General features: G+C 40.7%; 1 protein-coding gene across 6 annotated transcripts in view; it reads right to left on the bottom strand.

Moving 5' to 3' along the window:
- Positions 1–2,159: 2,159 nt before the first annotated feature.
- Positions 2,160–24,027, bottom strand: part of LOC135883470 (integrator complex subunit 6-like) — a 54,348-nt gene continuing 32,480 nt past the window's right edge. The window contains exons 8-19 of one of the 6 annotated variants that reach the window (XM_065410597.1): positions 22,784–22,936; positions 20,621–20,753; positions 13,653–13,747; positions 12,793–12,903; positions 11,826–11,876; positions 10,797–11,012; positions 10,239–10,362; positions 9,474–9,616; positions 8,873–9,104; positions 4,993–5,385; positions 2,741–2,834; positions 2,160–2,259 (exon numbers count right to left, since the gene is read on the bottom strand). In XM_065410597.1, coding sequence (XP_065266669.1) covers positions 2,160–2,259; positions 2,741–2,834; positions 4,993–5,385; positions 8,873–9,104; positions 9,474–9,616; positions 10,239–10,362; positions 10,797–11,012; positions 11,826–11,876; positions 12,793–12,903; positions 13,653–13,747; positions 20,621–20,753; positions 22,784–22,936 — 1,845 coding nt within the window. Of the gene's footprint in view, positions 2,260–2,740; positions 2,835–4,992; positions 5,386–8,868; positions 9,105–9,473; positions 9,617–10,238; positions 10,363–10,796; positions 11,013–11,825; positions 11,877–12,792; positions 12,904–13,652; positions 13,748–20,620; positions 20,754–22,783; positions 22,937–24,027 lie in introns of those variants that run through there. The other 5 variants (XM_065410598.1, XM_065410600.1, XM_065410599.1 and 2 more) reach the window with 5 other exon arrangements.

Raw genomic sequence — 24,027 nt, 5'->3', positions numbered from 1 at the left:
TAGAACAGTTTAATGATCTTAATTAAAGGGCCATAGAGGGAGGCTCGCTACTCTTAATGACTAACCCCTATGGGTATTTTGCTTGACAGATCAGATATTTTAAATTCAGGACCTTGACTGTATTTCTGACCATGATACTAGGAACTAATGTCTTCTGAAAACAGACAACCTTCCGTAACAGATCCTGAAGAGATGCACTTGCACCATTTTGAGAGACATGAGGCAGCATTTAAGCATACATCCAGTTACTGTTATCACAAGGTGTGTGTGAAGATAAGCCCTTTATTATCTTATACCATAGTGAAGGCTTGCTGCTGGTGGATTTGTCTCATTGTTGATATTTTTCTAGCAGGGTCTAACAGCAAACTTGCATCTTTCAGAGTGGGGAGGCAGATGAGGGAAGACTATTTCTGTTAAGGGGGGAGGAAGGGAATTCTTTGCTTGTAGCCAAGTATAGCCTTGCCAACTGAAATCCATTTTCCTTCACATTCTGCCTGGATGGCCAGATTCCAAAGTATACTTCTATTGCAAGATAAAAGCTTGTGGATACTTAAGATGATCTCTTCTTCAGTCCCGTCTTCAAAAACACAACCATTGTAGATGGGATTGCTTGAAGTTGGTTTGGTTCCTACTTTATAATATTAACCAAATATTTACCAGGTCCTTTGTCGTACAAGCCATCTACTTTTGGCATATAATTGGTACTTTCTCTCTCTCTCCTTTTTTATTAAGCCTACTTGACTGTAGGTGTTGCAGTCGTCTTGGTCCATCTGTTTTGTATTCATGAAAAAAGTGATGTTCTTTTGTCCAAATTTGTTCTTTAAAACTCGATAGTCAACTTACAGCACAGCCATTTATGAATGAAATGGGGGAAGATATTAATTTTGATAAGTGAGGTTTTGGATAAGCAGGGGACTTCCTAATGCATTTAATACACGTCCCAGGACACAACCTTACATTGGATAAGCCAATTTTTCCTACAGAGGTTTTGCTAAGTCTAATTGGATTGTACAGCAAATTCATTCAAATGTTGGGAAGTGCACAAATTCAGCAGCTATTTCCATGATCTGTGACTGAGGGGGAAAAGAATTTATGGATAGTGTTGCTGTGATATTTGCACTCGGTTCTTACCGGCTCAATCACAATGATCTGCTGAAACATTACTATTTTTCTGGTTGTACCAGTCAGAGGAACCAACACTTATTTCTAAAGACTCCTCAGTCAGATTATGCACTTATTAAAAATTAATAAACGGTTTATTTTATATATATATACACGTGTTCCAAAAATTCTTTTTATACAGTTAAAATATCAAATTAGTGATCTGGTAACAATACTGTTCAAAATAATCTCTTTTGTATGAACATTAAAATACACGTTTTAAAAGCGTTTCCTTTTAGTGCTTCCAAAGCACAGCGTGTGCCAAGGCCACCTGAAGAATATCCGTCCTCCTCACAGGATGAAAGAGAACTGAAGTCGGGGACCTGGGAAGCCTCAGGTGCACTTTCATAATGTCTGTAGACAAAACAGAAGAGAGTCTGAGGTAGATTGTTTAGTGACCATCACGTGGTAACAGTCACAGGGCTGTCTTTAGCTTTCATTAACACAGAATAGCAGTTTCTTTACTCTGATTCAATCTACACTGAAACTCACGTTTATAGGCATGGCTATCAGTTCCTGGGAACAAGACCCTTGTCTCTGTGGTGGCAACATGCAATATTACCACATGGGTGTTTTGGGGAGGTTTTCTGAACACACAGGATCTTTCCAAAGAGTGCAGACAGTGTGCGTGTTTGACAGGCCCCATTTTTAATGCAACCTGCTGCCTACAGAACGTAAATGTCTATAATGACAATGTTCAAATGAGTAAATTCTCATCACCTGCAGGAGGGGCAGCAATGGTTATTTTCTTCAGCCTGTTGAGCGAATAGCACCCTCCACAGGAAAAAAGCCACACCTTTCATAGCAAATCCTTAAGGTTACAGCCCAGCTTCTGCCGACAGAGGTTCTTAAAGTTAAAGCTCCACTGCTTCTTCTCAGACTCTGACAGTAAAATCACTTGACTGCCAAGATGGTGAGGGCATCAGCCACGTCTTCCTTCATTCTTCTGTGGCACAACAAACTCATCCCTGATCCGTGTGCGTCTTGCCGGTACACTGTTATCTACTGTTGACATGATTAACTCTGTTGGGCAGACTGCTGAACTCTATTTCCTCTAGTATTCTCTCTAAGTGTTGTATTAAGACCCGTTTTTTAAACCTAAGAAAGAGAGGGGGGGGGGGGAGGGGGGAGTAATTTAATGTTGGTTTAGCTCATATTAATTTTTTCCTTCCAAAATAAAGTGACTTTCATATTAGTCACCCATTCAACATACAAATCACATTTCCAGAGCTTCTCTACATCTTCAGTCAGAGATCTATTGTATATTTCTGACTTAGTTATAGTACTTTAAATTAGAGATGGGCCCAAACTCAAACCCTGTCTCTTCAAAGACCCATTTCTACATTTTAAAAAAAATCTACAACACTACAGAGCTATGGTAAATCAAGACAATCTGTCAATATTTCTTATGGAGTTACTTATTTGCTAATAACAAAGTTCATTAAATGACCAATATTTTGGAATAGGAAAAAAACAAGATAATAATATTGGAAAAGTTTTGATTTTACTGCCATGTTCAAGATTGCAATAAAAAAAAATTAATCTGGGTTTTATATTCCTTTGCAGTCTCTATACAAACCTTGCTGCTTCCTTGATAGCAAATTCAATGAAATATTTCTGAATTTCCATAGGTCCTTGCACTTCCTCAAGAAGAGCGAAGATTTTTTCGTAATCTAAAATAATCCAAATAGTTGTGTCAGTCAAGAGTGCAGATTTAAGAAACTAATCTTTCAAATGTGGCTTCAATAAAGATCATCATCCAAGGGAAGAAATGAAGCTCATAATTTTGCACTTCTGCTATGTCTGAAAATATATGCAAGGCTAAAGACAGAACACTATTTTGTGTGCAGAAAGCGGCTGATAGCAAGAATTTAAAAGCTACTGAAGTACTGGTTGACTTCAAGTGCTGCACCTGGGAGGCTGAATTCTATTAAAGGTCACTGGAAAAAGTAGGATTCTGCAGTACAACTAGCCTGTTCTCACTTTATCCACCACAAACTGTGCACATATGCCAAACTGTCAATGAGCCTCAACTCTACGCTGGGAAGGCCATCTCTGGGAGCATGTTTAAGATTGGACTTGTGCAGGCAAGTTAAGATTCTTCCTTCAGAAGGTTCTCCATTTATGAAGCATTTGCCACTTAACCAAAATTTATGAAAGCTATTTTAGCCATTGCACGAAGATCACATGGCAGAACTGTGTAGCAGTTAGATTAGATCAGAAGTGAAACCAAAGGCAGTGCTCTCATCTTCCCTACTATTTAGCCATATTACAAAGCTACACATGTTGGCATGATTAACAGATCCAGGACTAGAACAGCAGAGGAATGACACGTTGGGACCGGGGTGCATTGGCAGAGTCACAAGTAAACAGATTTCTACCAACCTGACCCAGGATTGGTTTAAGCCATTGCTACTGGTCTTTTCACTTTCATGAGTACTTCGTCAACTCGAAAAGCAAGCAGCTTTGGCAGAAGATTCATCACAGATTAATATATGGTTTTAATCTAAGTCCCTCATTTACCGTATGCAGATTTGAGAACAATAGGATTAGACTGGCATCCTCTACCAAACAGGAAGCAAAGAAAACCCTCACTCAGCTACTCAGGTGCAATTTATTTTATATGTTAAAGATGAACTGAAATGCTTTTAAAAACAGAAGGTTGCTTACGGTCTTACATCATTAACAGAATAGTGTGTGTAACTTTTTATGTTGCAGAAACCTCAATTTGCATAAGTGACAAAAAGACCCATTGAAAAATCCTCAGTTTGAGGAATTAGTAAGCAAACAATTACCAGAACCCAAAAATACTGCATTAAAAAGAGTCCTCGATTACTGTATTATATCATAATTCACAACATATTAGTAAAAGGTTCTGTAGCATAATTTGGAGAAGTAATTAATTCTTAGTCAACTACAGCAGCATGCTGCTATTCAATCTTTGAGAAGTGGGAAGAGTATGAGTGTGTGTGAATCATAAGATATGCTGATCAGTGAAGTTCTACTGTTAACTTCAAATATACTATTCAAGTGTTTTTACCTCCAAGACGTAAGCTCTGGAGCTGTTTTTGTCCTGCAAGGATGGCATAACCACAATCATCAAAAGCAGAGGATAGAGTTGCTTTTCCTCACAGGATTTTGATGTTGGGGATATCACTAAATTTTTTTTGGAAGCAGAACTGTGAACTCAGGTCCTAGTAGATTTGTAAGACTCAAATCACCTCTTTTTAAGTCTATCCATGTTCTCCATTAATGATCTTAAAGTCTTTTCATGTTTAATTAAAAAAAAAAAGCATTTCACTTCACCATCAACTGTAAGGTTCCGATTATGGAACATTCCAAAACATGTGCTAGTTACATATGTCTTCCCCTTTGGGACAGAAGATTGAAGGATATGGGACGTATTGCAGCAAAAGTACATCGTGCATACACAAGTGTAGCACAGCACAGCACAGCACAACAAAATATCAGACTTCATATGTTCAAATAACCCAACAGTCCATTTTTCTTGAAGCATGTCTTAGATGTGGAATTATATAGTTTCAAAAACGTTATTAGTGCTAGATAAAATAGTATGCTTTAAAGGTGCTGCACCTTAAGTGTTCTGCTCCCATTAAATTACAGTCAACGTCCAACAATGTTAGGAAGTGTTTTCTCCACCACCACCACCCTTACACCCCAATTCATTTATCCAACAGTCCAAGAAAACACCCCAAAAAGTCACCGTATATGCAGCAATTCCAAATCTAAGGGTATAAAATTGTATGTAATCTAAAGTAATGTATTGTATTTTTTAAGTAGGCCATACTAAGATAGACATTTGATACTTACTTCTTCCAGGCTTGCGAACCTCCTTCATCACTTTTATTTTGATATCAGCATTGTTTCCTTCCAACATAGTAGGTGTTATTTGCAATGAGTTTGGCACAGTCCCAGAAGTTGACTCCACTACCATTTTTTGGTCATCAACAGGCATGCTGTAATTTAGAGGTCCTCTAACAAGTGCATTGGTAGCAGATTTATGATCCAGTCCATCTTCACTTAAGCAATTGAATTCATCAGGCAAAGAGTCCAAGTCATTCGGTAACAGATCATCATCTACCGTAGCAGCAGGGACGGATGGAACCATTTGTGTAGACAATCCGTCAATTTGTTTGTCCAGTGACTGACAATTTTCAGCCTTCTTCCCTCCATTAGCATCTTGAACTACACTGCTGTTGGCATCTGTAAGTTAAATTATGCATCATAATTAGTCCATAACTCTAGCATTAAAAGCATCTACAGGAGATAGCATTTAAAACAAGAAATGGAAAGGACCTCTTTGGTCATCTAGTCTTAAACTCCTAGTCTTTTAAAGGACAATGCTGGGACAATGCTGCACTGTGACGGAAATGTCTACATGGCTAGTAAGGGTGAGGAAAACAGGGTGTGAATGTACCGCACACTGGCCAGCTGCGTGGACCCTGAGACTTATACACTAAAAGTTCTGTAGTGAACTTTGATGCAGTCCCGTAAGTAGCTGGGTAGACAAGCCCTAACTCGAAAGCAGTGGTTCCCGAACTGTGGGAAGCAGCCCCCTAGGGAGTTACAGAGGAACTTTATTTTGGGGGGAGGGAAGAGGAGGGGTGTGTGTGCAGCCCAGGCCAGCCCCCACAGGGGGCGGGGAGGGAGCACCACCCAGCTCCATTCTGCCACCAGCTTTGCTCTGGCCCCAGATCCCAGCTCCGCTCCCAGCTGTGGCTGGGGGCACAGGGAGGGGGTGGAAGCACGTGGACGGGGTGGTAAAAAGCTTGGGGACCACTGCTCTGAAGTGATGGAATTTCCAGCACTCCCCTTGGGAGACTATTCTACCATCTTACTCATCTCATGGGTTCATAGATTCCAAGGCCAGAAGGCCTTGTGATCATCTAGTCCAGGGGTTCTCAACAAATTTTTTGGTGGCCTCAGAATGTGGCCACCAACTCTTGCTGGTGGCCGCTATGACAATTTTTCCTAAAATACTTAATTAACTTTGGGAAAAACAAATAAATATGCACATATACATATCCAAATCATAGTAATTTATTCATGTAGGGTTTTTTTTGCAGACTCAATAATAAAAATAATGTACAGTTGTCTATTCTTTACTAGACCTAAACTGAATAGAAACAAGTAAGGTGCTTTGTATGTTGTCTTTTTTTGTTGTTTCTTTTGCCCGCCCCCCCTCCTTTTTTTTTTTTTTTTTTTTGGACTTCCTAGCTAGTAAGTCTGCTTCCGTGAAAAGTGATATTTGTATGTTTGTTAATATCACTTTTCACAGCAGCCAACCTGTTAGCTAGCTGGGAGGTAGTGAAAAGTGGTATTAACAAACATACACATATCACTTTTAACAGCAGACTTACTCAGGCCTGGCAAATCAGAGGACAAATGAAGGCTTGGAAGGGAAGGTGGGGAGCCAGGGTGACGGGGAACTCACACCAGCTGCCTGCTTCTCTGTCGTTTGTTGCTCCAGAGGGGGGCAGGGCCCAACCCTTCCTGGCAGCCCCAGGGGATGGCTGCTGCTTTGCGCCACGCCCCCACCCCCAATCAGCACTCAGAAGGCTGTGGCCACAGGAAAAGCCCCTGGTGGCCACATGTGAGAAACGCTGATCTAGTCTGACCTCCTGTGTAACACGGACAAGAGAACTTCCTCAAAATATTTCCCAGAGCTGATCTTTTGGAAAAACATCCAATCTTGATTTAAAAATGGTCAGTGATAGAGAATCCATGATGACCCTTGATAAATGGTTAATTACTCTCCCCATTAAAAATGTACATCTTATTTCCAGTCTGAATTTGTCTAGCTTCAACTTCCAGCCACTGCTAGATTGAAGTGCCCGTTGTTAAGTATTGAGGTGCCCATTGATACTTACAGACTGAAATCAAGTCACCCCTTAATGGTCTCTTTGTTAAGTGAAATAGATTGAGCTCTTTGAGTCTTTCACTATAAGGCATGTTTTCTAATCCTTTAATCATTCTCATGGCTTTTCTCTGAACCCTCTGCAATTTATCAACATCCTTCTTGAATTGTGGGCACCAGAATTGGAGACAATATTCCAGCAATGGTTGTACCAGTGCCAAATATAGAGATAAAATAATCTCTCTATTCCTTGCTCTCAAGAAGTGCCTCCCCCCCTCCATCAAGACTGTAAGCTCTTTGGGGCAGGGACCATTTTTGGTTCTGTGTTTGTACAGCATCTAGCACAGGCATGGGCAAACTACGGCCTGTGGGCCGTGTCCGGCCCTCGAGCTCCCGCTGGGGAGCAGAGTCAGGGGCTTGTCCCGCTCCGGTACTCCAGCCGGGGAACGGGGTCGGGGGCTTGCCACGTGGCTCCTGGAAGCAGCGGCATGTCCCCCCTCCAGCTCCTATGTGTAGGGGCAGCCAGGTGGTTCTCCGCACGCTGCCCACCGCAGTTCCCATTGGCCGGGAATCGTGGCCAATGGGAGCTGCAGGAGTGGCATCTGCGGATGGGGCAGCGCGCAGAGCTACATGGCCGGTGCTGTGCCTCCGCACAGGAGCCATAGGGGGGGTATGCCACTGCTTCTGGGAGCTGCGAGGATGGTGCCTGCAGATGATGCAGCACAGAGAGCCGCCTGGCCACGCCTCCGCATAGGAGCCGGAGGGGGGACATGCCACTGCTTCAGGTAAGCGCCGCCCCGACCCTGAGCCCCCAGCATGCCCCAGCCCTGATCCCCCTCCCACCCTCTGAACCCCTCGGTCCCAGCCCAGAGCACCCAATTTTATCTCCATAAAAGTATTCTTCCCCTATTTGCTGTTTACACTCTTCTTGGTGATTTGTTCCTCCTTCCCTTTAGGAGTCATTTAGCCAAGCATGCACATATAATTTTAGTCTTTCCTCAAATCAATGCCTCAGAATAAATCTACTCTACTAAGTAATGATCTGCAAGCTAATGCATCACAATAGCACCTTGGGACCATTACAAAGGTATCAAACTTTAAATTGTACTTTCCATCTTCAGATCTTAGATGTCAGGAAAGAAGGAACACCGAATAAACAAATTAGTAGCCATCTGATGTCAAAAGAACAGACCGGGCCATTCTGAGGTTCCTCAATCTAAGTATACTTGGAATGTCACCAACATTCATATATTTTAAGGCCAGCAGGGACTATTATAAACTAGTCTGCCCTCCTATAAAACATAGGCCATATAATTTCACCCAATAATTCCTGTATCAAGCTCATAACTTCTGGCTAAACAAGAGCATGTCTTTTAGAAAGACAGCAAGCAGTTTTCTTCTGTCTCAGCATGCTCAGCAGAAACGATAAAGCAGGAAGAAAAATATAGTTTTTCATTTGTTTAGTTTTCATCCAAGTTTCCTATGAATTTTGTTTTTTTCCAAATGAAAAAGTTAAACCAAATTTAACTGAAAAAAGTTGTTTGATTTTCCATTAGAAATTTTCCTGCACCAAAATTTGTTTTTGATTAAAAACTATTTTTCATCAAAACTGCTTTAACAAAAAGATTTTGACCAGCTCTAATAATAGCCCACTTGTTTAGACCAACAGAGGAGAAATTAAAATCTTCTCACTGAAATTAATTAAAACACTTGTAAAAATGATGACATAACCCTTCTCCTCCTTTTACAAACTCCTTTAGGTAGCCAATGGTTTCTTGCACTGGTACTTTCATCTGTAACCCAGGCAGGGTTCTGAACTGCAGTTCAGCGTACCTTTGTGACCTGGGATGGCTTTGAGGTTAGGATAAGATGGTGATCCTGAAGCAGAGGGTGGTCCTTTCCCGCCAACATGATTAGTTATAACAGGCGGTGACTGTGGTCTTCTCAACAGTGGCGACATACTGCGTCTTCTCTTTAGTGATGCTGGAGTGTTGGGGTCTCCTGGACGCTTAATTTTGTTCTGAGGCCCAGCGACAAATTCATCTGCTTCATCAATCATCATACCCTGAAAAGAGACCAGAAAGTTCTATTTGAAACAGAGATTTTCCACTGATATATCTAGAGTAAGCCTCCTCAACTCAGCTGGCTTTTACTACTCCTTGTAGCTATCCGAAAACACAATGCAGACATGTCTAATATAAGGTGCAGTATTTCAAATGCAGAGCAGCTTAGAACGGAAAGCACTTACAACAAAAGCAACACAAGCCTTTGTATCCAATTCTCTCAGACAACGTACTTAGAGAATGAGAATGGTTCTGAAGTTGGAGGAATAACTCCACTCTCCACTGACCTCTCTGAAAATGTTATGGAGCCTGCCCTATCATGTACTGGTGAAAAATAACTATAAATGAAGCAGGAATGTTGCTCCTCCTACCTTCTTATCCTGTTTGAAAGGATTACCAAATGTATGAAGCCTTTTCGGTTGGTCTGGATCAATCTCCCGAAGGGGAGAAGGCATCATCTTCAGGTATTCCTGGTAATTTCCCATTTGAGCAACAGGAACACTGTGAAGGCAGTCTGCAGTGGAAGAGCATAGCGTTACTTAGTCTATTTTAAAGACCAAGATGATGTAAAGAACATACACATTTTAGATTACTAGCGTTAACCCTTATGTTCTTATGTATTCTTATGTGCCACTATGGGGCTGAAGACTGATATGGAGCACTAGGAGTGATAAGGATGTCAAAGAGCTACATTTATTACTTGATTTGGACAGAAGGGATGAAGAGAAATCATTCAACCAACTTTTATCCCAACCTCATCCTTATCAGGCCCCACTGTGAAGTGCCCGTGAGCACGAGCTTTAAGGAGGGCTGCTGTAGGCAAATTGGAAACAGCATGCCCATCCCAGCCTCAGGCACTGTCACAAAAACACAAAAGAGAAACAAAATTCTGCCACAGAGCTCTCCCTGAAGCCTGTGTTTAAAATTTAAAGCAAGCATTGAATTCTCCTCCAGGGTAAAAGCTGAAGTAGCCCCTTTTGAATCCACTCCCCAGAAAGAAGACAGGCATTCTAAACAGCATCCGAGTGACCCAGCACACAATGCAGACAGACACACACGTCTGGAGCACAGCGACTCACTTCAGAATAACCCCAGTGCAGTTGTTCACTGTTAGCAAGAGAAAGGTAGCTATTTACCTTCATCCTGTCCAAGGATAAGCTTGTGTGTTTTCAGCAGATTGGTTCTCATTCTAGTTAGCTGATCTAGAAGACTGCGACGAGGAATATCATAAGCATTTCTGAATGCCTGTGGCTTCAAATCCTAGTTTTAAACCAAGCATATACATTTCAATTAAGCCAACCATTTTCATCTACAGAGAGAATGTACAATGGAGGATTTTAACTATGTTTAAAGATTATTATGAAGCGCGATCTCTACAGGACACATCAGTACTAGTGCTCTCAGCTCCACTGAACTAACCACCATGCAAACTCCGGAACTACCAGATGTATCTTTCTGCAAAGACTGTCACTTTAAAATGATTAGTCTTTGTTCACTTACACTTTCAAACAGATCCACAAAGCATCTGCAGAAAAACGTTATCTATTTTTCTATCCATATGTATGCCTAAACTGTGGTATCAGTAACTTCTGTGTATAGTAAAAGGAATTAAGAAGCTTTTAAGAACAATTACATTATGTGAGAGACAAGCAGAAGGAGACAATAGTCATGCACACCCACAGTATAATGTTTACCTTGTTTAAGAGTCCTATATGGAAGCCAGCAAATTCTTTAACATTCATTTCAGCCAGTCTCAATGGAGAGTCACCAGTGATCCCTTGCAGCAGCTGCTTAAAATCCCTGCTATGAACCAGGGAGAGGCCACTGGAGTGATTTTTCACTTTAATTCCAGTCTCTTGTGGAACTTTCTTACCCACCGAACCTATTATCCGCTCCGACTCAATTTTTGTCTAAAACGGAATTGCATGGTGTTAGAGAAACAATCAATAAGTATAAGTATAAAACTCTCAATTACTTTAAGAGGTCAACAGAGCTATAGTTTGACTCCCAACTGCTCAAGGAATTGAGAATTACATGTCCAGGGAGAGTCAGTTTCTAGGCAACCATGCTGCACTATGCCAAAACAGAAAATTTCTGCATTTAGCTAGTGCTACGGAATTATAGGGGTTACAAACACTACTAGTTTTGCTGAAAGTCCAGCAGCAATAAAAAGGAAGAAAATCACAGAGGCATTTTTCTTTAAGGGAAAAATCTGAGTTGAAGTCAGAACACACTGTGATACTAGTATTTAAGATAGCAGGGTTATCCCGCCACAAAAACTATATGGTTTCAGACTTTTGGGGTTGCTTGACAACTTATTTTAAGTAAAGTTCACTATACAGGGACAACAAGACTGAAAAAATAAAGTAAAAATTTGCATGCAATTTGCTTCCTTACTAAAAGTTAGTCAGTAAAGAAAAGCAAATTACTTCTGCTCTTTAAACAGAAATTTACAATGTGATTTTATTGGATAATGGGTGATCTTACTTAGGTGCGTAGAGTAAGCATTTTTTACTTTTTCCAAGAGTACAAATGCATCTACTTTCATATTTACAAGAAAACAACTTGTTCCCCCAAAGAAACTTCCTTTTTTATGATCAGTTCTGTCATAATTCATTAAGAGTTCTTCCCTAATTTTAAAGGACAAAGCAAGTACACAGAATTTCAGATATTAGCTGCCTTTATTCCAGTATCTATATAATGCACATGTTTTTATCGGTCACCTGTTGTGGATTTCTGTGAACATTACATAGTGTCCTCAAGCCATTCTGATCCTATATACCAAATACATAAGAATTTGTACAAACACTCATCAAAAAGCCACCAGATGTATTTACATCTAGTGAAGGTTCAATCATGTCAGAAGCCTGCTTGAAACTATTCATTTTTTGAGGTGGAGGGGTTTTTGTTATATTTAAAACTGCATTACTTCCCCAACACTGACCATAGGTTTTTAAATTACCTATTTCTAAATAATCTGATACTATTAGAATAATACCAAAAGATGTTGAGTAACAGCTCACTCTATTGGAACATGGGAAGACAAAGGGCCTTAGAGAGAAGGGGACTGGGGAGCAAGACATCACAGGGAAAGTGTGTTCTCCATGCTGAACTTTCAAGAAAGAACTGAAGGTACAGATTTGCTTTGCTTAGTGTTCTGTGTCACACCCACCCGTCTGATGGGAAGATAAGGGAGCTGAATGGGGGGAAGCCAGATGACCCTGCCTCATGTAAAACTCTTCTTTTAATATCAACTTTCAGGCAAGAGCGCTATTCTGTATGGCCAAACTTTAAATATTTTAGTAATGCACATCCAGAATAGATACTTATTGCCTCAGTCTCCAGTGGAGGCACAGTTTAAAGTGGCTAAGAACAAGCAACTTATTTTAGCCATAGTGAATATTAGCAGTAGAAATACCAAGTCTACTTGGCAACAGTCTTTAGAGTAGAAATCAAACAGATGCTTTAAAAGGTAGCTGGAAAAAAACAAAACAAAAAACTCTCCTTCCCATCCCACTCTACTACCACAGTGATTGGCTCCAAAATGGTTTAGGGGTTCATCCATATAACTATAGAGAAAGTATGATACAACAGTGGAAAACCCCATAGAGATTAATTTTATTTATAATCTGAACACAAACTAAATAATAATCAATGCACTTCTAATTGCAAAGGTTTTATCAATACTACCTGTTGGCTGAGTTTTTTAAGGTAAGAGATAACACTGTAACTAAGTCCACAATCTAAATTATCTGATATCAGATTTGGAGCTCCCATCATCCTTAGGGCTTTCTTTAATGGCTATAAGGAAAACAAAATACACAACAGTAAGAGAATAAATCTTTAAAAAAAAAAAAAAAAGTTTTAAAAAATAAATTATAGGAAATTAGGGCACGTGGTTTAGTGCTCTAGCTTTTCGCTTTTGGAAACTAGCGTTCAAGTCTATTCAAGTAACATGTGTCATGAGTTTGGTGGTCTAGCTAGCTTGCAGTGGGCTTTATGCCACTATACCAGCACACCATGCAATATGGCACCACTGGCAATTTTCACTCAAAGGCTCAGTACTAGAATAGCCGGGATGATGCAAGTCCACATAGAGGTGCATTGCCCAAGCTACGTACAAAAGCTTATGTTGTGCCCACCCTCATCTGTCTGGTCGGGCCAGTTCTGTTGGTATCACTTTCCCGAGGACTAGGAATTCACACACATTAATAACCGTAAACAATAATCTGCACACTCTTTAATTACAAAGGTAAAGTCTAAAATTCACTTTTGACAAAGCAAATTCAATCTAAAGTACATTTTCAGATTGGCACAATTTAGTATTCGAGATTTAAAATTAATCTTAAAATGTTTACTGTTGCTAGTAGCACAGAACATGCTTGGGAATAAAAAAAAAGTACTATTCTTGACACACACATAAAACAAACACAAAAGGGTTACTAACTAAAAGTTCATAGTTAGGGTTCAAAATTTAGGAAAAACGGAACGTAAGATTCTAGTGATCAGCCACCAATATTTCTACACATAAAATATGAAAAAATACATACCAATACATAGTAAGGAGGCATTGTTTTTAAGTAGCTGTCAAAAGCCTGTCGCCACTTCAGATTTGGCTTAAGTTTGTGAACCTTAAACAAGTCATCTGCAACAGAGAAAACAAGATTTGATTACATAGCCCCAACACTAACTTTTGAACAACACTGCAATAAATCAGTTTTCCTGGGTTTTTTTCCCCAGGGGGCTTCCCCACAACAATTGCCCTTAATCTTAGATTGAAAGGGTTTGCATCCTCCATACTAGCTACAGTTTTGACACCGGAAACCATGCCGGATATTATTATAGCAGCCTTACAGTGGAGGTTGCCTATATGATCTCACAAGCAAACTAAACAGGACCGTTTAAATACTGCACACAACTATCAACTGGAGGAAGGGAGAGAATATATGCATCACAGCAGCTTTACCTTCCTCAGACCATTTATCAGAAGTCCTCAATAAAAGTAAGGATTCCCCGTAACAGATCAAACCAATCCACATGAACTGTGGCTGTTTCTCATATTTCGAGAAGCTTTCAGGCATCTGAGCTATACTAAAGGTTCAATCTTGACTTGTGATCAACTGAAAGATATGGACTCGTGGCTGCGTATCGGAGCAGGAGAAAGCCCTACGACATATTTATTTGCTGTACTGCTGGACAGCTTGTAGTTTGTAATCACAATCTCCAAACATTTGCTATTGACGGGTATGCGGCGTTCAAAATTCTTGTGCTGTTCTGGATTAGTCCATATGCTGCATTATCAACTTGTGATTTCATAATCTCTGCTCAGCAGGTCTGCAGAACGCTGGCAGAAAGGAAGCTAGAGAGTTTGGAGGAGATGGGGAAGCGGACATCCAGTAGGAGGTTGGGCAGGGCTACAGGGGACAGGGACACATACAGAAGGAGGTTGTAAGAAGAAAAGACATGGCAGGGAAAGGGTTTTCTCCTTGATGAAGCTTCAAGAAGATCTAGCTGAAGAGGCAGATTTTACTTGCTCAGCGTACTGCATAAATGGAACAGATGTTTCAATCTTCTCACATTCAAACCCATCTTAACTACAGGTATTTTCCAATCTAAATGAATTCTGTGTCAAACAAAAAAATACCCCACTACAGCTGCTCCAATTATTCTATTTTCTGGCCTGAAGCAATTGGGGTGAGTGTTGCCGAGGAGTTAAGGTTCCCTTTTAATCTGAGCACGCTTCATAATTGGCAGTATTATCTAATTAGAGCTGTGAGAACTTCCTATGCTTGGATATCTGAGGTTTATTGCAAATACAAAACAATCCTTTTGTGTTATATTGTGAAGAAGTCTGTTAATGTTTACATGTACTTAATTATTTCATAGTGATATTCTGATGTTTCAAATAAACTTAACCATATCGTTCATTTATATGAACTCAATGTCCTGGTAGTATGCAAGCTATGAAAACAAGTGATTCTTTCAGGAGTTGCTATCTGCAGTACAGACGTCTCTATATATTTTATTGCATACGCACACACACACAGCTAAATCAATGAAGAGACAAAAAACTGAAAAGCGTTTAGTGTTGTGACATCAAAGCTGTAGTGTGAAACATCGGCCACAATAAGCCAATGATATATTTTATTACTGGGTTAGTTCCTTCCTATAAAGGAGGATATTTAAGAATATAGAGTACATGTAGCTTGATGGTGTAACCATTCATAAATAGTATGATTAATATTTACAATATGCATTGGCCCAACTAGTTAAGAGTACCCATACTAGAGCATGTTGCAATCTGAGAATTTAGATGTTTGGATACCAAAGTTTCAAAATGCTGTTTCAACAAGATTGTGTGAAATGTAAACAGAGCTTTGACACAGACATTTAAGAGTTGCTGCAGAACCTTCATTCTGTTTACACTCAGGGCCTCACAGATAGGGTTGCCAACAACAGTGCAGAATAGACAGCCACTGTAACAATTCCTACCCTCCAAATAAGAAAGAAAATGGCTACCAGTTTCAGGCAGGACTTAAGAGTTGGTCTCTATCCCTCCTGTCCCCTCATTATTTCAAGGAAGGACAGGGCAGGGTAAATGAGTTACAAGAGAAAGTTCCAACATCTGGGATAAATTAATTGTTTTGGCCTTTATCTTAGACCAATTTAAGGCAAGAAGAGTTCCAATATAATTAGTTTGTTCATAATTGTGATAAGGGGAGGAGTAAGCTCTGGGCTGCTAAAAATTCATGACAATTTTGCAACACCGGTGTGAAATTATCTGAATTTCTATATGCTCATATTTCAAGCCAGTAGTTACAGCTTTTAAGCCTCTGAAATGTACTTTGCCATGGTGCTTGGCCAGGGCAGTATGCCAGTCTCTATGTAAAGAAACTTCACATCAATTCAGTTATACTGTTCCTTTCACAAAAGGATACTCTCAAGCACTTCAGGGCCAAAATTTAAGATTTATTATCAACAAAAAGATTTTAAGCCAACCCTATTCATCATATTTGTTTTAAAGATGCATCAAATTTGTCTTCAGCTATTCTCCTGCAGACAGTGGGCCAGAACCTGCAGGATGCTGAATACTCTCTGTTTTCTGCAGTCAGTGGGAGCTGAAGGCACTGAATATTGTACAAGAGGGGCGTAGAACCTTAGGATGGGTTCACCCGTTTGCAAGCTAATACTATAATAATTCAAGAGACCCAAGTGTGACTAGGGACTGACTGCAAACATAGATGAAACTGACCAGTCTGTTTTCTTTACTAGGTTTAGACAAGGTACAAAAATTAGAGAATTTTAAAATTCCGTGTTAGAAGTAAACCAGCCTCCTGATCGGTTACTAACTCAAGAAGGCGGCAAAAAAAGTCAACAGTTTTAGTTACACAGTAGGATCCCAATGATCTGGGCAGCCTGTGTGACAGCAAGTTTGCATAATCTGAAGTCAATATAAAAATGTTTTAACAGATTAAGGTAAAAGGAAAAACACTGCATCCTTTATTACTGTGTTACGTTCTGTTCAATTACACCTGTGAAAGTGAGACTTTGTTCCCCTCTAGCGACTAATCTACGTATAGACATTTATGAGCCTTCTACTGCCTTCGAGCGAATGAACATGGTCCTTTAGTTCAGTGGTTCTCAAAGCCGGTATGCTGTTTGTTCAGGGAAAGCCCCTGGCAGGCCGGGCCGGTTTGTTTACCTGCCACGTCCGCAGGTTCGGCCGATCGCGGATCCCACTGGCCGCGGTTCGACGCTCCAGGCCAATGGGGGCTGCGGGAAGCGGCGCGGGCCGAGGGATGTGCTGGCCGCCTTTCCCGCCAGTGGGATCCGCGATCGGCTGAACCTGCGGACGTGGCAGGTAAACAAACCGGCCCGGCCTGCCAGGGGCTTTCCCTGAACAAGCGGCGCACCGGCTTTGAGAACTATTGCTTTAGTTTATGCAGTAGAGGCTCGTGATTTTACATCCAAAAGTCATGGCATGCCCATCCCCACAGACGGTCCAATCAAGGGCATTGTTATGTAAGGATGGAATAATCTATCAGAGTACTCCCTATTCCCACTAATGTAAAAGCAGTATTTGGCTCTGTGCTACTATGCCAGAACAGTTCATTTAGCTCACAGGGGGAGAAAGGGGCAGCTTTTGGATTTTCAAATATAAAATCACCTCTTGCAATCTCTCAAGAAGTCTGTGGGAGCATCATTTGAGCTGGTCCAAGTCACAGGCTCTCCACAGAAAACCTACATTTTTCAAACCGCTCCGTTTCGAGTGCGTGTAAGCACCATCATGGGGGTTGAATTGATTTCCTTCTGGCATATTTTATTATCTGCTATTTCTCCATCACCTCCAATGACTCTTCGAAGAATATCCATGGCCCTGTTCTCTCATCAAAGCTCGCCCTCCACATTAGTGCCTCGGTGACTAGGATCAGCCAGGAAAGAGTTGTGTAAATTGCTCAGCCAAGCTAACAACCTAGATTTCATCAATATACTTGATCTTTGCTGCAGTCGAATTTTAAATCCCTGGCTTCATTTATGCTTTATGGCTTTGGCTTTTCAATTAGCCTGCTCTTCTGCAGACATGGGACGAGATCTGTAAGTGCAATGGCCTTGATGATTCCATTTCAGTGGTGTTGTTTCTTTGTTAGGAGAAGACATTTAGAAACTGGAGTAAGAAATTACCAAGAGAAACAGTTGCTAAGCATAGGTCAGTCATCGGATTAAAATTCTGATGGATCAGAAAACATGACAATTCCGTCCCTGGGCCCAATACATGTAATATCATGGTACACCAGAGATCTATCCAGGAGCAGAAGTACCTTCAGAGGCAGATTTTTGTATTTTATTGCCAGGAGAAACTTGGAGAAGCAACAGACAAGGATTGCGCTTGCTATTCTGGTGTTCTTCTGGTCTTCAGAGTGGACAGCCTGCCAAGTTAGAACACCATGATTCTCTGTCATTCAGTACAAGCAGGAGGTAGAGTATGCATGTGCCAGATGCACTTAGTACATCCCACATGGTCACTCTTTGGCTTTGTAAGAGCAAGGGCATCCTCTTCTGAACAACAGACCAGAGTTTTGTCAGCCAGACACCAATACTATTAACTTGCTCAGATCAGACCATCACACTGGACTGTTTGGCTCCACTCTCCCATGAATGGCCACACCTTTCAATTGCACCCAGTGGTTCCCTGCAAAGCTTCAGATTCCTGAGTCCATGTCTTAAAATTGAGACAAACATCCCTTGCCATGAATAAGTCCCTATATTGCCTATCGTCAGGTGCAACTGAAGCATGCACACTCTAAGCTGGGGGCCAGATACAGAATCCACATTTCTGCTCCTGAGGAAGCAAAAAAAGATAAGTTGTCATGTCTCTAGCTGTGGTATGATTTTACATCTTCTAGTCATTGGTCCCAGCAATTCACTTCACCAACTTGGCAAAATCTTCCATTTTCTTTAGCGTTCTTAACACTGGTATTCACAGGCTTCCTCATGCAATACTTGTTCCAGGATGTCAAATTAAAACCTTCCCTTACCCACCAATGGAACAGTGGGAATAAACGAATGCAAGAAAGAATGGTCTTGTAAGCAACTAGCAACACTTAAAACACACAAGGTCTTGAAAACTTCTTGACAGACCGGGGGGGCAATAAATTAGATAGGGTGGTTCAGATAAAGTTTATCTTCTTGTACTGTACAACTTTTCCCCCCACAGCCATGGAAAAAAGGGGAGGGGGAAAGTTTATCTGCATTCCACCCAGAGCATCAATGTTTGTCTCATTCCCCAGATGCAGAGCTCTTCCAATAGAATGGTGGACACAGGAAACATTAAAATAGCTCTTAGAGCAACAAGACAAGTCATGGGTGACCAAAGTAAGTTACTCTTCCTTCTCCCCTATAGAACATCAAACCCCTGCTGATCAGAAAAAGGAAAGACTAGTTTATGCAATCAAACCAGTCTTCTTGCTCTTTTTTTAAATACAAAAAACCCACATATCAAAGATGTCAAGTATCTTTACAAGTGTCTTTGGAAATATTTAAGAGTGTACTGTCAGTTGGTTAAGTACTTGGCAATTTCTCCCATTGATCTGAGGATATAAATTCAGCAAAAAAGCCTTCGTTTTAGGTTCATGCAGAACTGTCACTGGACCTAATTTCGCCAAGCCTCCCATTCCATGGATGGAAGTGTTCAAAACAGTGATAAGAAACAGCTCAAGAGACATGCACTGGATGTGTCATCACTGTAGCTCCATGGTAAACATCCTGTTTACAACTCATGCATTTGAAAAGCCCCGCCCTGTCATTTAAAACAGCACCATGCAGTTTAATTTTACAGACAAGGTACATCACGTGCTTGAGGTAGTGAGCAGCAGAACAGCACTGCACATGTTGCAGAGGCACCTCTTACATTCCTGTTTGCCACATAAAATGGGAAGACTCTTCACCTCTGAAAATAGGGTGGGGGAAGAAGTGGCAGATCAAAATGACTACACCAAATTTATTTGTATCCACCAATGGCCTCTGCTGGACTAGCAGATCTGCAATAGAAGTGGCAGTTCATCTGATTTGGTAGCAACCAGCTCCCAGAAAGCAGGCGCTTTTAGACTGAACGCCAAGTCCTAGGCGTTGGAATCATTATCAGGCTGACATACAAGCCATGAGTTAATGTTTTCAACTAAGAGAAGTGCTGATTTGCTGGTGGATTATGGTGAGGTGATAAGGTGTATTATAAACAAACATTCTTGCACCTTTTTCTTGCCAGAATAATGTATGTGACTGTTCCATAGAATATGAGAAATAATGTTTTAAAGTTCAATATTTCCTGATCCTAAATCTTCACGGTTATTTTGTATAATTTTTAAACCACACTGGCTCTATAAATAAAAGAAATAATAGCACCTGGGAAGCAATTCCCTCGGCCATTAGCATTTTGCCATGGGAACCAAAGTCTTTACACTATAGCGATTACAGGGCCTATTCATGCACCACTTCTCTCGTATCATCTCGCCTGTGGAAAGCAAGCTCATCATGAAAAGGAAACATTTGGTCCTCGAGGGGAAATGCTGGCTGCTTCGTTGCTCTAGACCTGCTTGCTGGTTGCTACTCTCAATTGCAGTAGTTGACTTCTCTCTCCCCAACTCCCCTAAAAAGGCCTGCACCTGACCTGCCAGCCAAAAGTAGGATGCCACAAGAGCAACTGCAAAAAAATGGAGATACCACATCCTACATGAGGGAAAAGAATGGAGGTTGAAGCTTACTCCAGGTTAAGGAAGAGGCTACGTGTCTAGGAGGTGAACAGCATCAAACATGCACTGGAAGCAGGTAGCTCTCCTCCTCTGCTGGAGAGAAAAAAAAAAAGGAGAGGGGGTATGAAAATCCTCTCCTCCCAAATTATATTTAAGAGTTTGCAACATTCTATACTCTCTGATCTCCATTATTTTAACCGATAAATTTAGGCAGCACATTAGCCATCCTTATTTTTATGCTGTTAAGCTGTCCGATGTACTGTATTACCTACCTAGCAGAGGAAGTAAAGCAGGATAGTTGTAAGGCATCACAAAGAGGTTTACACAGGTTAAAGTAGTGCTTGCTTTTAAATACCCAAATGGATGGCCAAGTTCACTGTATTTTCCACTGTTACTCACAAATACCTGATAAAGAACACAAGAAACATTGTTATATTTAAAACAAAACATTCTAAAAAGTTGCACATTTATCAGAATAAGTGCCATCTGATTTTTTACTCTTTTTAAAGGGGAGAAGGGGAAAACTGTAGAAAATTGCTGAGTTTGATTTTACCTGTATACATAAAACTGGACATGCACTTAGGCCTGGTCTACACTAGGGGGAAGGGGGAAGAGAAGAGAGAGAGAGAGAGAAGGTGAAATCGATCTAAGTTACGCAACTTGAGCTACGTGAATAACATAGCTGAAGTTGACGTACTTAGATCCACTTACCGCGGCGTCTTCACCGTGGTAAATCAATGGCTGATGCTCCCCCGTCGACTCCGTCTGTGCCTCTCGCCCTGGTGGAGTACCGGAGTCGACGGGAGAGCGCTCGGTGGTCGATTTATTGCGTCTAGACGCGATAACTTGACCCCCGCTGGATCGATTGCTATCCGTTGATCCAGCCGGTAATGTAGACAAGCCCTTAGACTTGTAAATTATATACACATCAGAGATGCAAAGATACTTAGTCATTTAGTCCATCCCGTCAGGGTGGGATTGCTCTCCAGAGCATATTTTCTAGTGATTTGTTGACACTATATTTAATGGCTCTCAAGGGAAGTGATGGATACTCCATTGCCGGACACTGTTTAACAGGCTATACCTGATCTCTGTTGCAGGTAGATTTTTCTAATAATTTGATTTATAAAGTTATCTCCCTAAAACATATGCACAATTGAGAACAAGCCTGATTTTTCATTCTTCAATACATTGACACACACTCTCAAACTAAGGAGATATTGCCAATTTGTAAACATGAAAGTTAAACACAGCATTAATCCTCAGAAGACTGATTATTAAGATATGCACTTCTTTAAATTTGGAGGATGCCAATATTCTAGAGGTTAAACTTGTAACAATGGAGTGGAGTACTAAGTTCGAGAAACAGACACAAACACGAACTGGGACAAGAAAAGCTGTTTAAATAAACTAGAAAGATTCATTCACAACATTTGTCAGGGGGACCGAGGGGCAGATAAGATATCCAAGCATGCTTTAAAGCCATTATTTGGAATTCACTGGATTGTAAATTGACTGCATTCCCTCACTTTTTTTCTAGGCAACAGTGTGATTTGTTTTATTGTTGGTTACACTTCCAAATTACTTTTACCATTTATTTGTAAGTTAGGAGATGTTAACATCTCTCTGCACTTCCATGCGGTTTCCAAATTCTTTCTGGATTCTTTCTAGGTAATAAAATGATCCCAAAAATCCACACTCCTGAGTGATGTAGTTATACCAACGTAAGATCCTAGTGTAGACAGTGCTATGTCAATGGGAGAGCTACTGCATCTCGGGGAGACGGAGCAGCACGCTGATGGGAACCGCTCTCCCGTTGGCGTAGGTAGCCTCTTCACTAAGTAGCACAGCTGCACCCAGGCAGTTGTACCGCTGCAGCACTGTAAGTGTAGACAAGCCCTAAATGTAGACCAGGCCTAAGTGACTTGCCCCAGGCCACGCAGAAGAAGCCTGTGACAAAGCCAGGAATAGCATCAAGGCTTCCACAGGACCAATCCAGTGCGTTAAGCATGAGGTGTGAATTGGATGGGAGAAGTTAAAACCGCTACTTACCATACAGTACATTAGAATTTATGTCACTTAAATAACATCTAAGAGTTCTAATAGAAATCAATAATCTCTTCCTTTTCCAACACGCAAATGGCAAGTTACATTTCATCTGAGTGTGGAACCTGGGGGACATATTTGCCACTGAAATGCTATGACTTCAAAACAGAACTAAATGAATTGATGAAGTCTGAAGTAGCATCACCTTTTCAAAGGCTTGAAAAATCTAGTCAGAATTGAGGAGATCGGCATCTTTACATATTTCCTCAACTCAGCAGAACAGTGTAACATCAGACATACCTCTTGCCTTCTTGCAGGTTTACACAGATTAACATAGCACTGCCTGGGGAGTCCCATTAAATTTATAATCATCAAATAAAGGCAAATACCTGCCAGCAGGCATGGGGAGACTTTCGTTCCAAGATGTACTGCGTTAAGGGCGAAGGTTCAAGTTCATATTTGTCAAAAGGAAGCTTGTCTATTACCATTGGCTCACAATCTACACAGGAGAACCTCACAACAGGATGAGCTGTGCGTGGCGGCTAAGAGGAGGAAGAAAAGATTCATGACTTAGAGTCCACCAACTGCCTGATGTTAAAGATAATCAGGTTAATTCTTTAATGCTAGTACCTGCCACCCAGAATTTTGCTTTTTTCTATTTAATACCGCTCCAATCTAAGGTAATATTTTAAGAGTGTTCCACTTTTGATACTACATTCTTTTAAATAAATCAAGTCAAGCTGTATTACTAAACGCAGATGAATAAAATCGTTCAGTAAACAAAACAGTTGACATGCAGTAATGCAACCCCTCCCATACACACCCTTTATTCCCCACTAGCCTTCAACACTTAAAAAACAAACAAGTTAATCATCGAGTTTTGACAATAGCAGAAGGATAAGTTCCTACCATGTGATCCAGATGAATCAAGATAATGGACTATTAACAAAATCATTCACAAGTTATTGAACAACACTGTCACACAATTCCCTCCTAACCCACAAGGGGGGGAAATGTAGTTAATATTAAAAATTTTTAAATATTTCAAGTCCTAAATCCCAGTCAATCCACAAAGCGCACAAATACATGATTTAAAGAAAATTTGAAGTCTTTCTCTCGCCTGCTGTTCACAGAAATCCGTGTTTGAGAGCGTAGCCACTTGGCCAATACGATTGCTCAAAATGTTCCCTAGTGAGCGATTCCTCCCCGCCAGGAAAAACTAGTACCTTGAGCAAATAGCACAAGTGCAGAAACATAACGTGCCCACTTAGAAGTGATATATCTATGAAAAAAAGGCTGCTAGGTCAAGCCAATAACCAACAAAATGACTGAATGTTTCAGAAAAAAGCAAGCACATGCTGCATGTTCCCACAATTATCTAGAGGATGCAATTATTTGCTTCCTTCCCAACCGCAACTTTCCCTGCTAGGAAGAGAAGAATCATATCCATGGAGTGCTGCTACGTACCAGGAAGAGTGATTCCACAAGAAGGAACATCAAAAATGCACATCTTCTAACCTCCCTTGTTGAGATAGTTTAAGACTCCATGGCTCTATTTTCTAGCCCCATTTTTTTAAACGCTTTAAATAATTTAGTTCAAAGTATAATTTTGACTCAATATTTTGAAAACGTC

The sequence above is a fragment of the Emys orbicularis genome, chromosome 9, assembly GCF_028017835.1.
Source record: "Emys orbicularis isolate rEmyOrb1 chromosome 9, rEmyOrb1.hap1, whole genome shotgun sequence".
In the NCBI taxonomy this organism is placed as follows: Eukaryota; Metazoa; Chordata; order Testudines; family Emydidae; genus Emys; species Emys orbicularis.
Note: the sequence above shows the minus strand (reverse complement) of the source record. Positions and strands in the feature narration are given on the sequence as shown.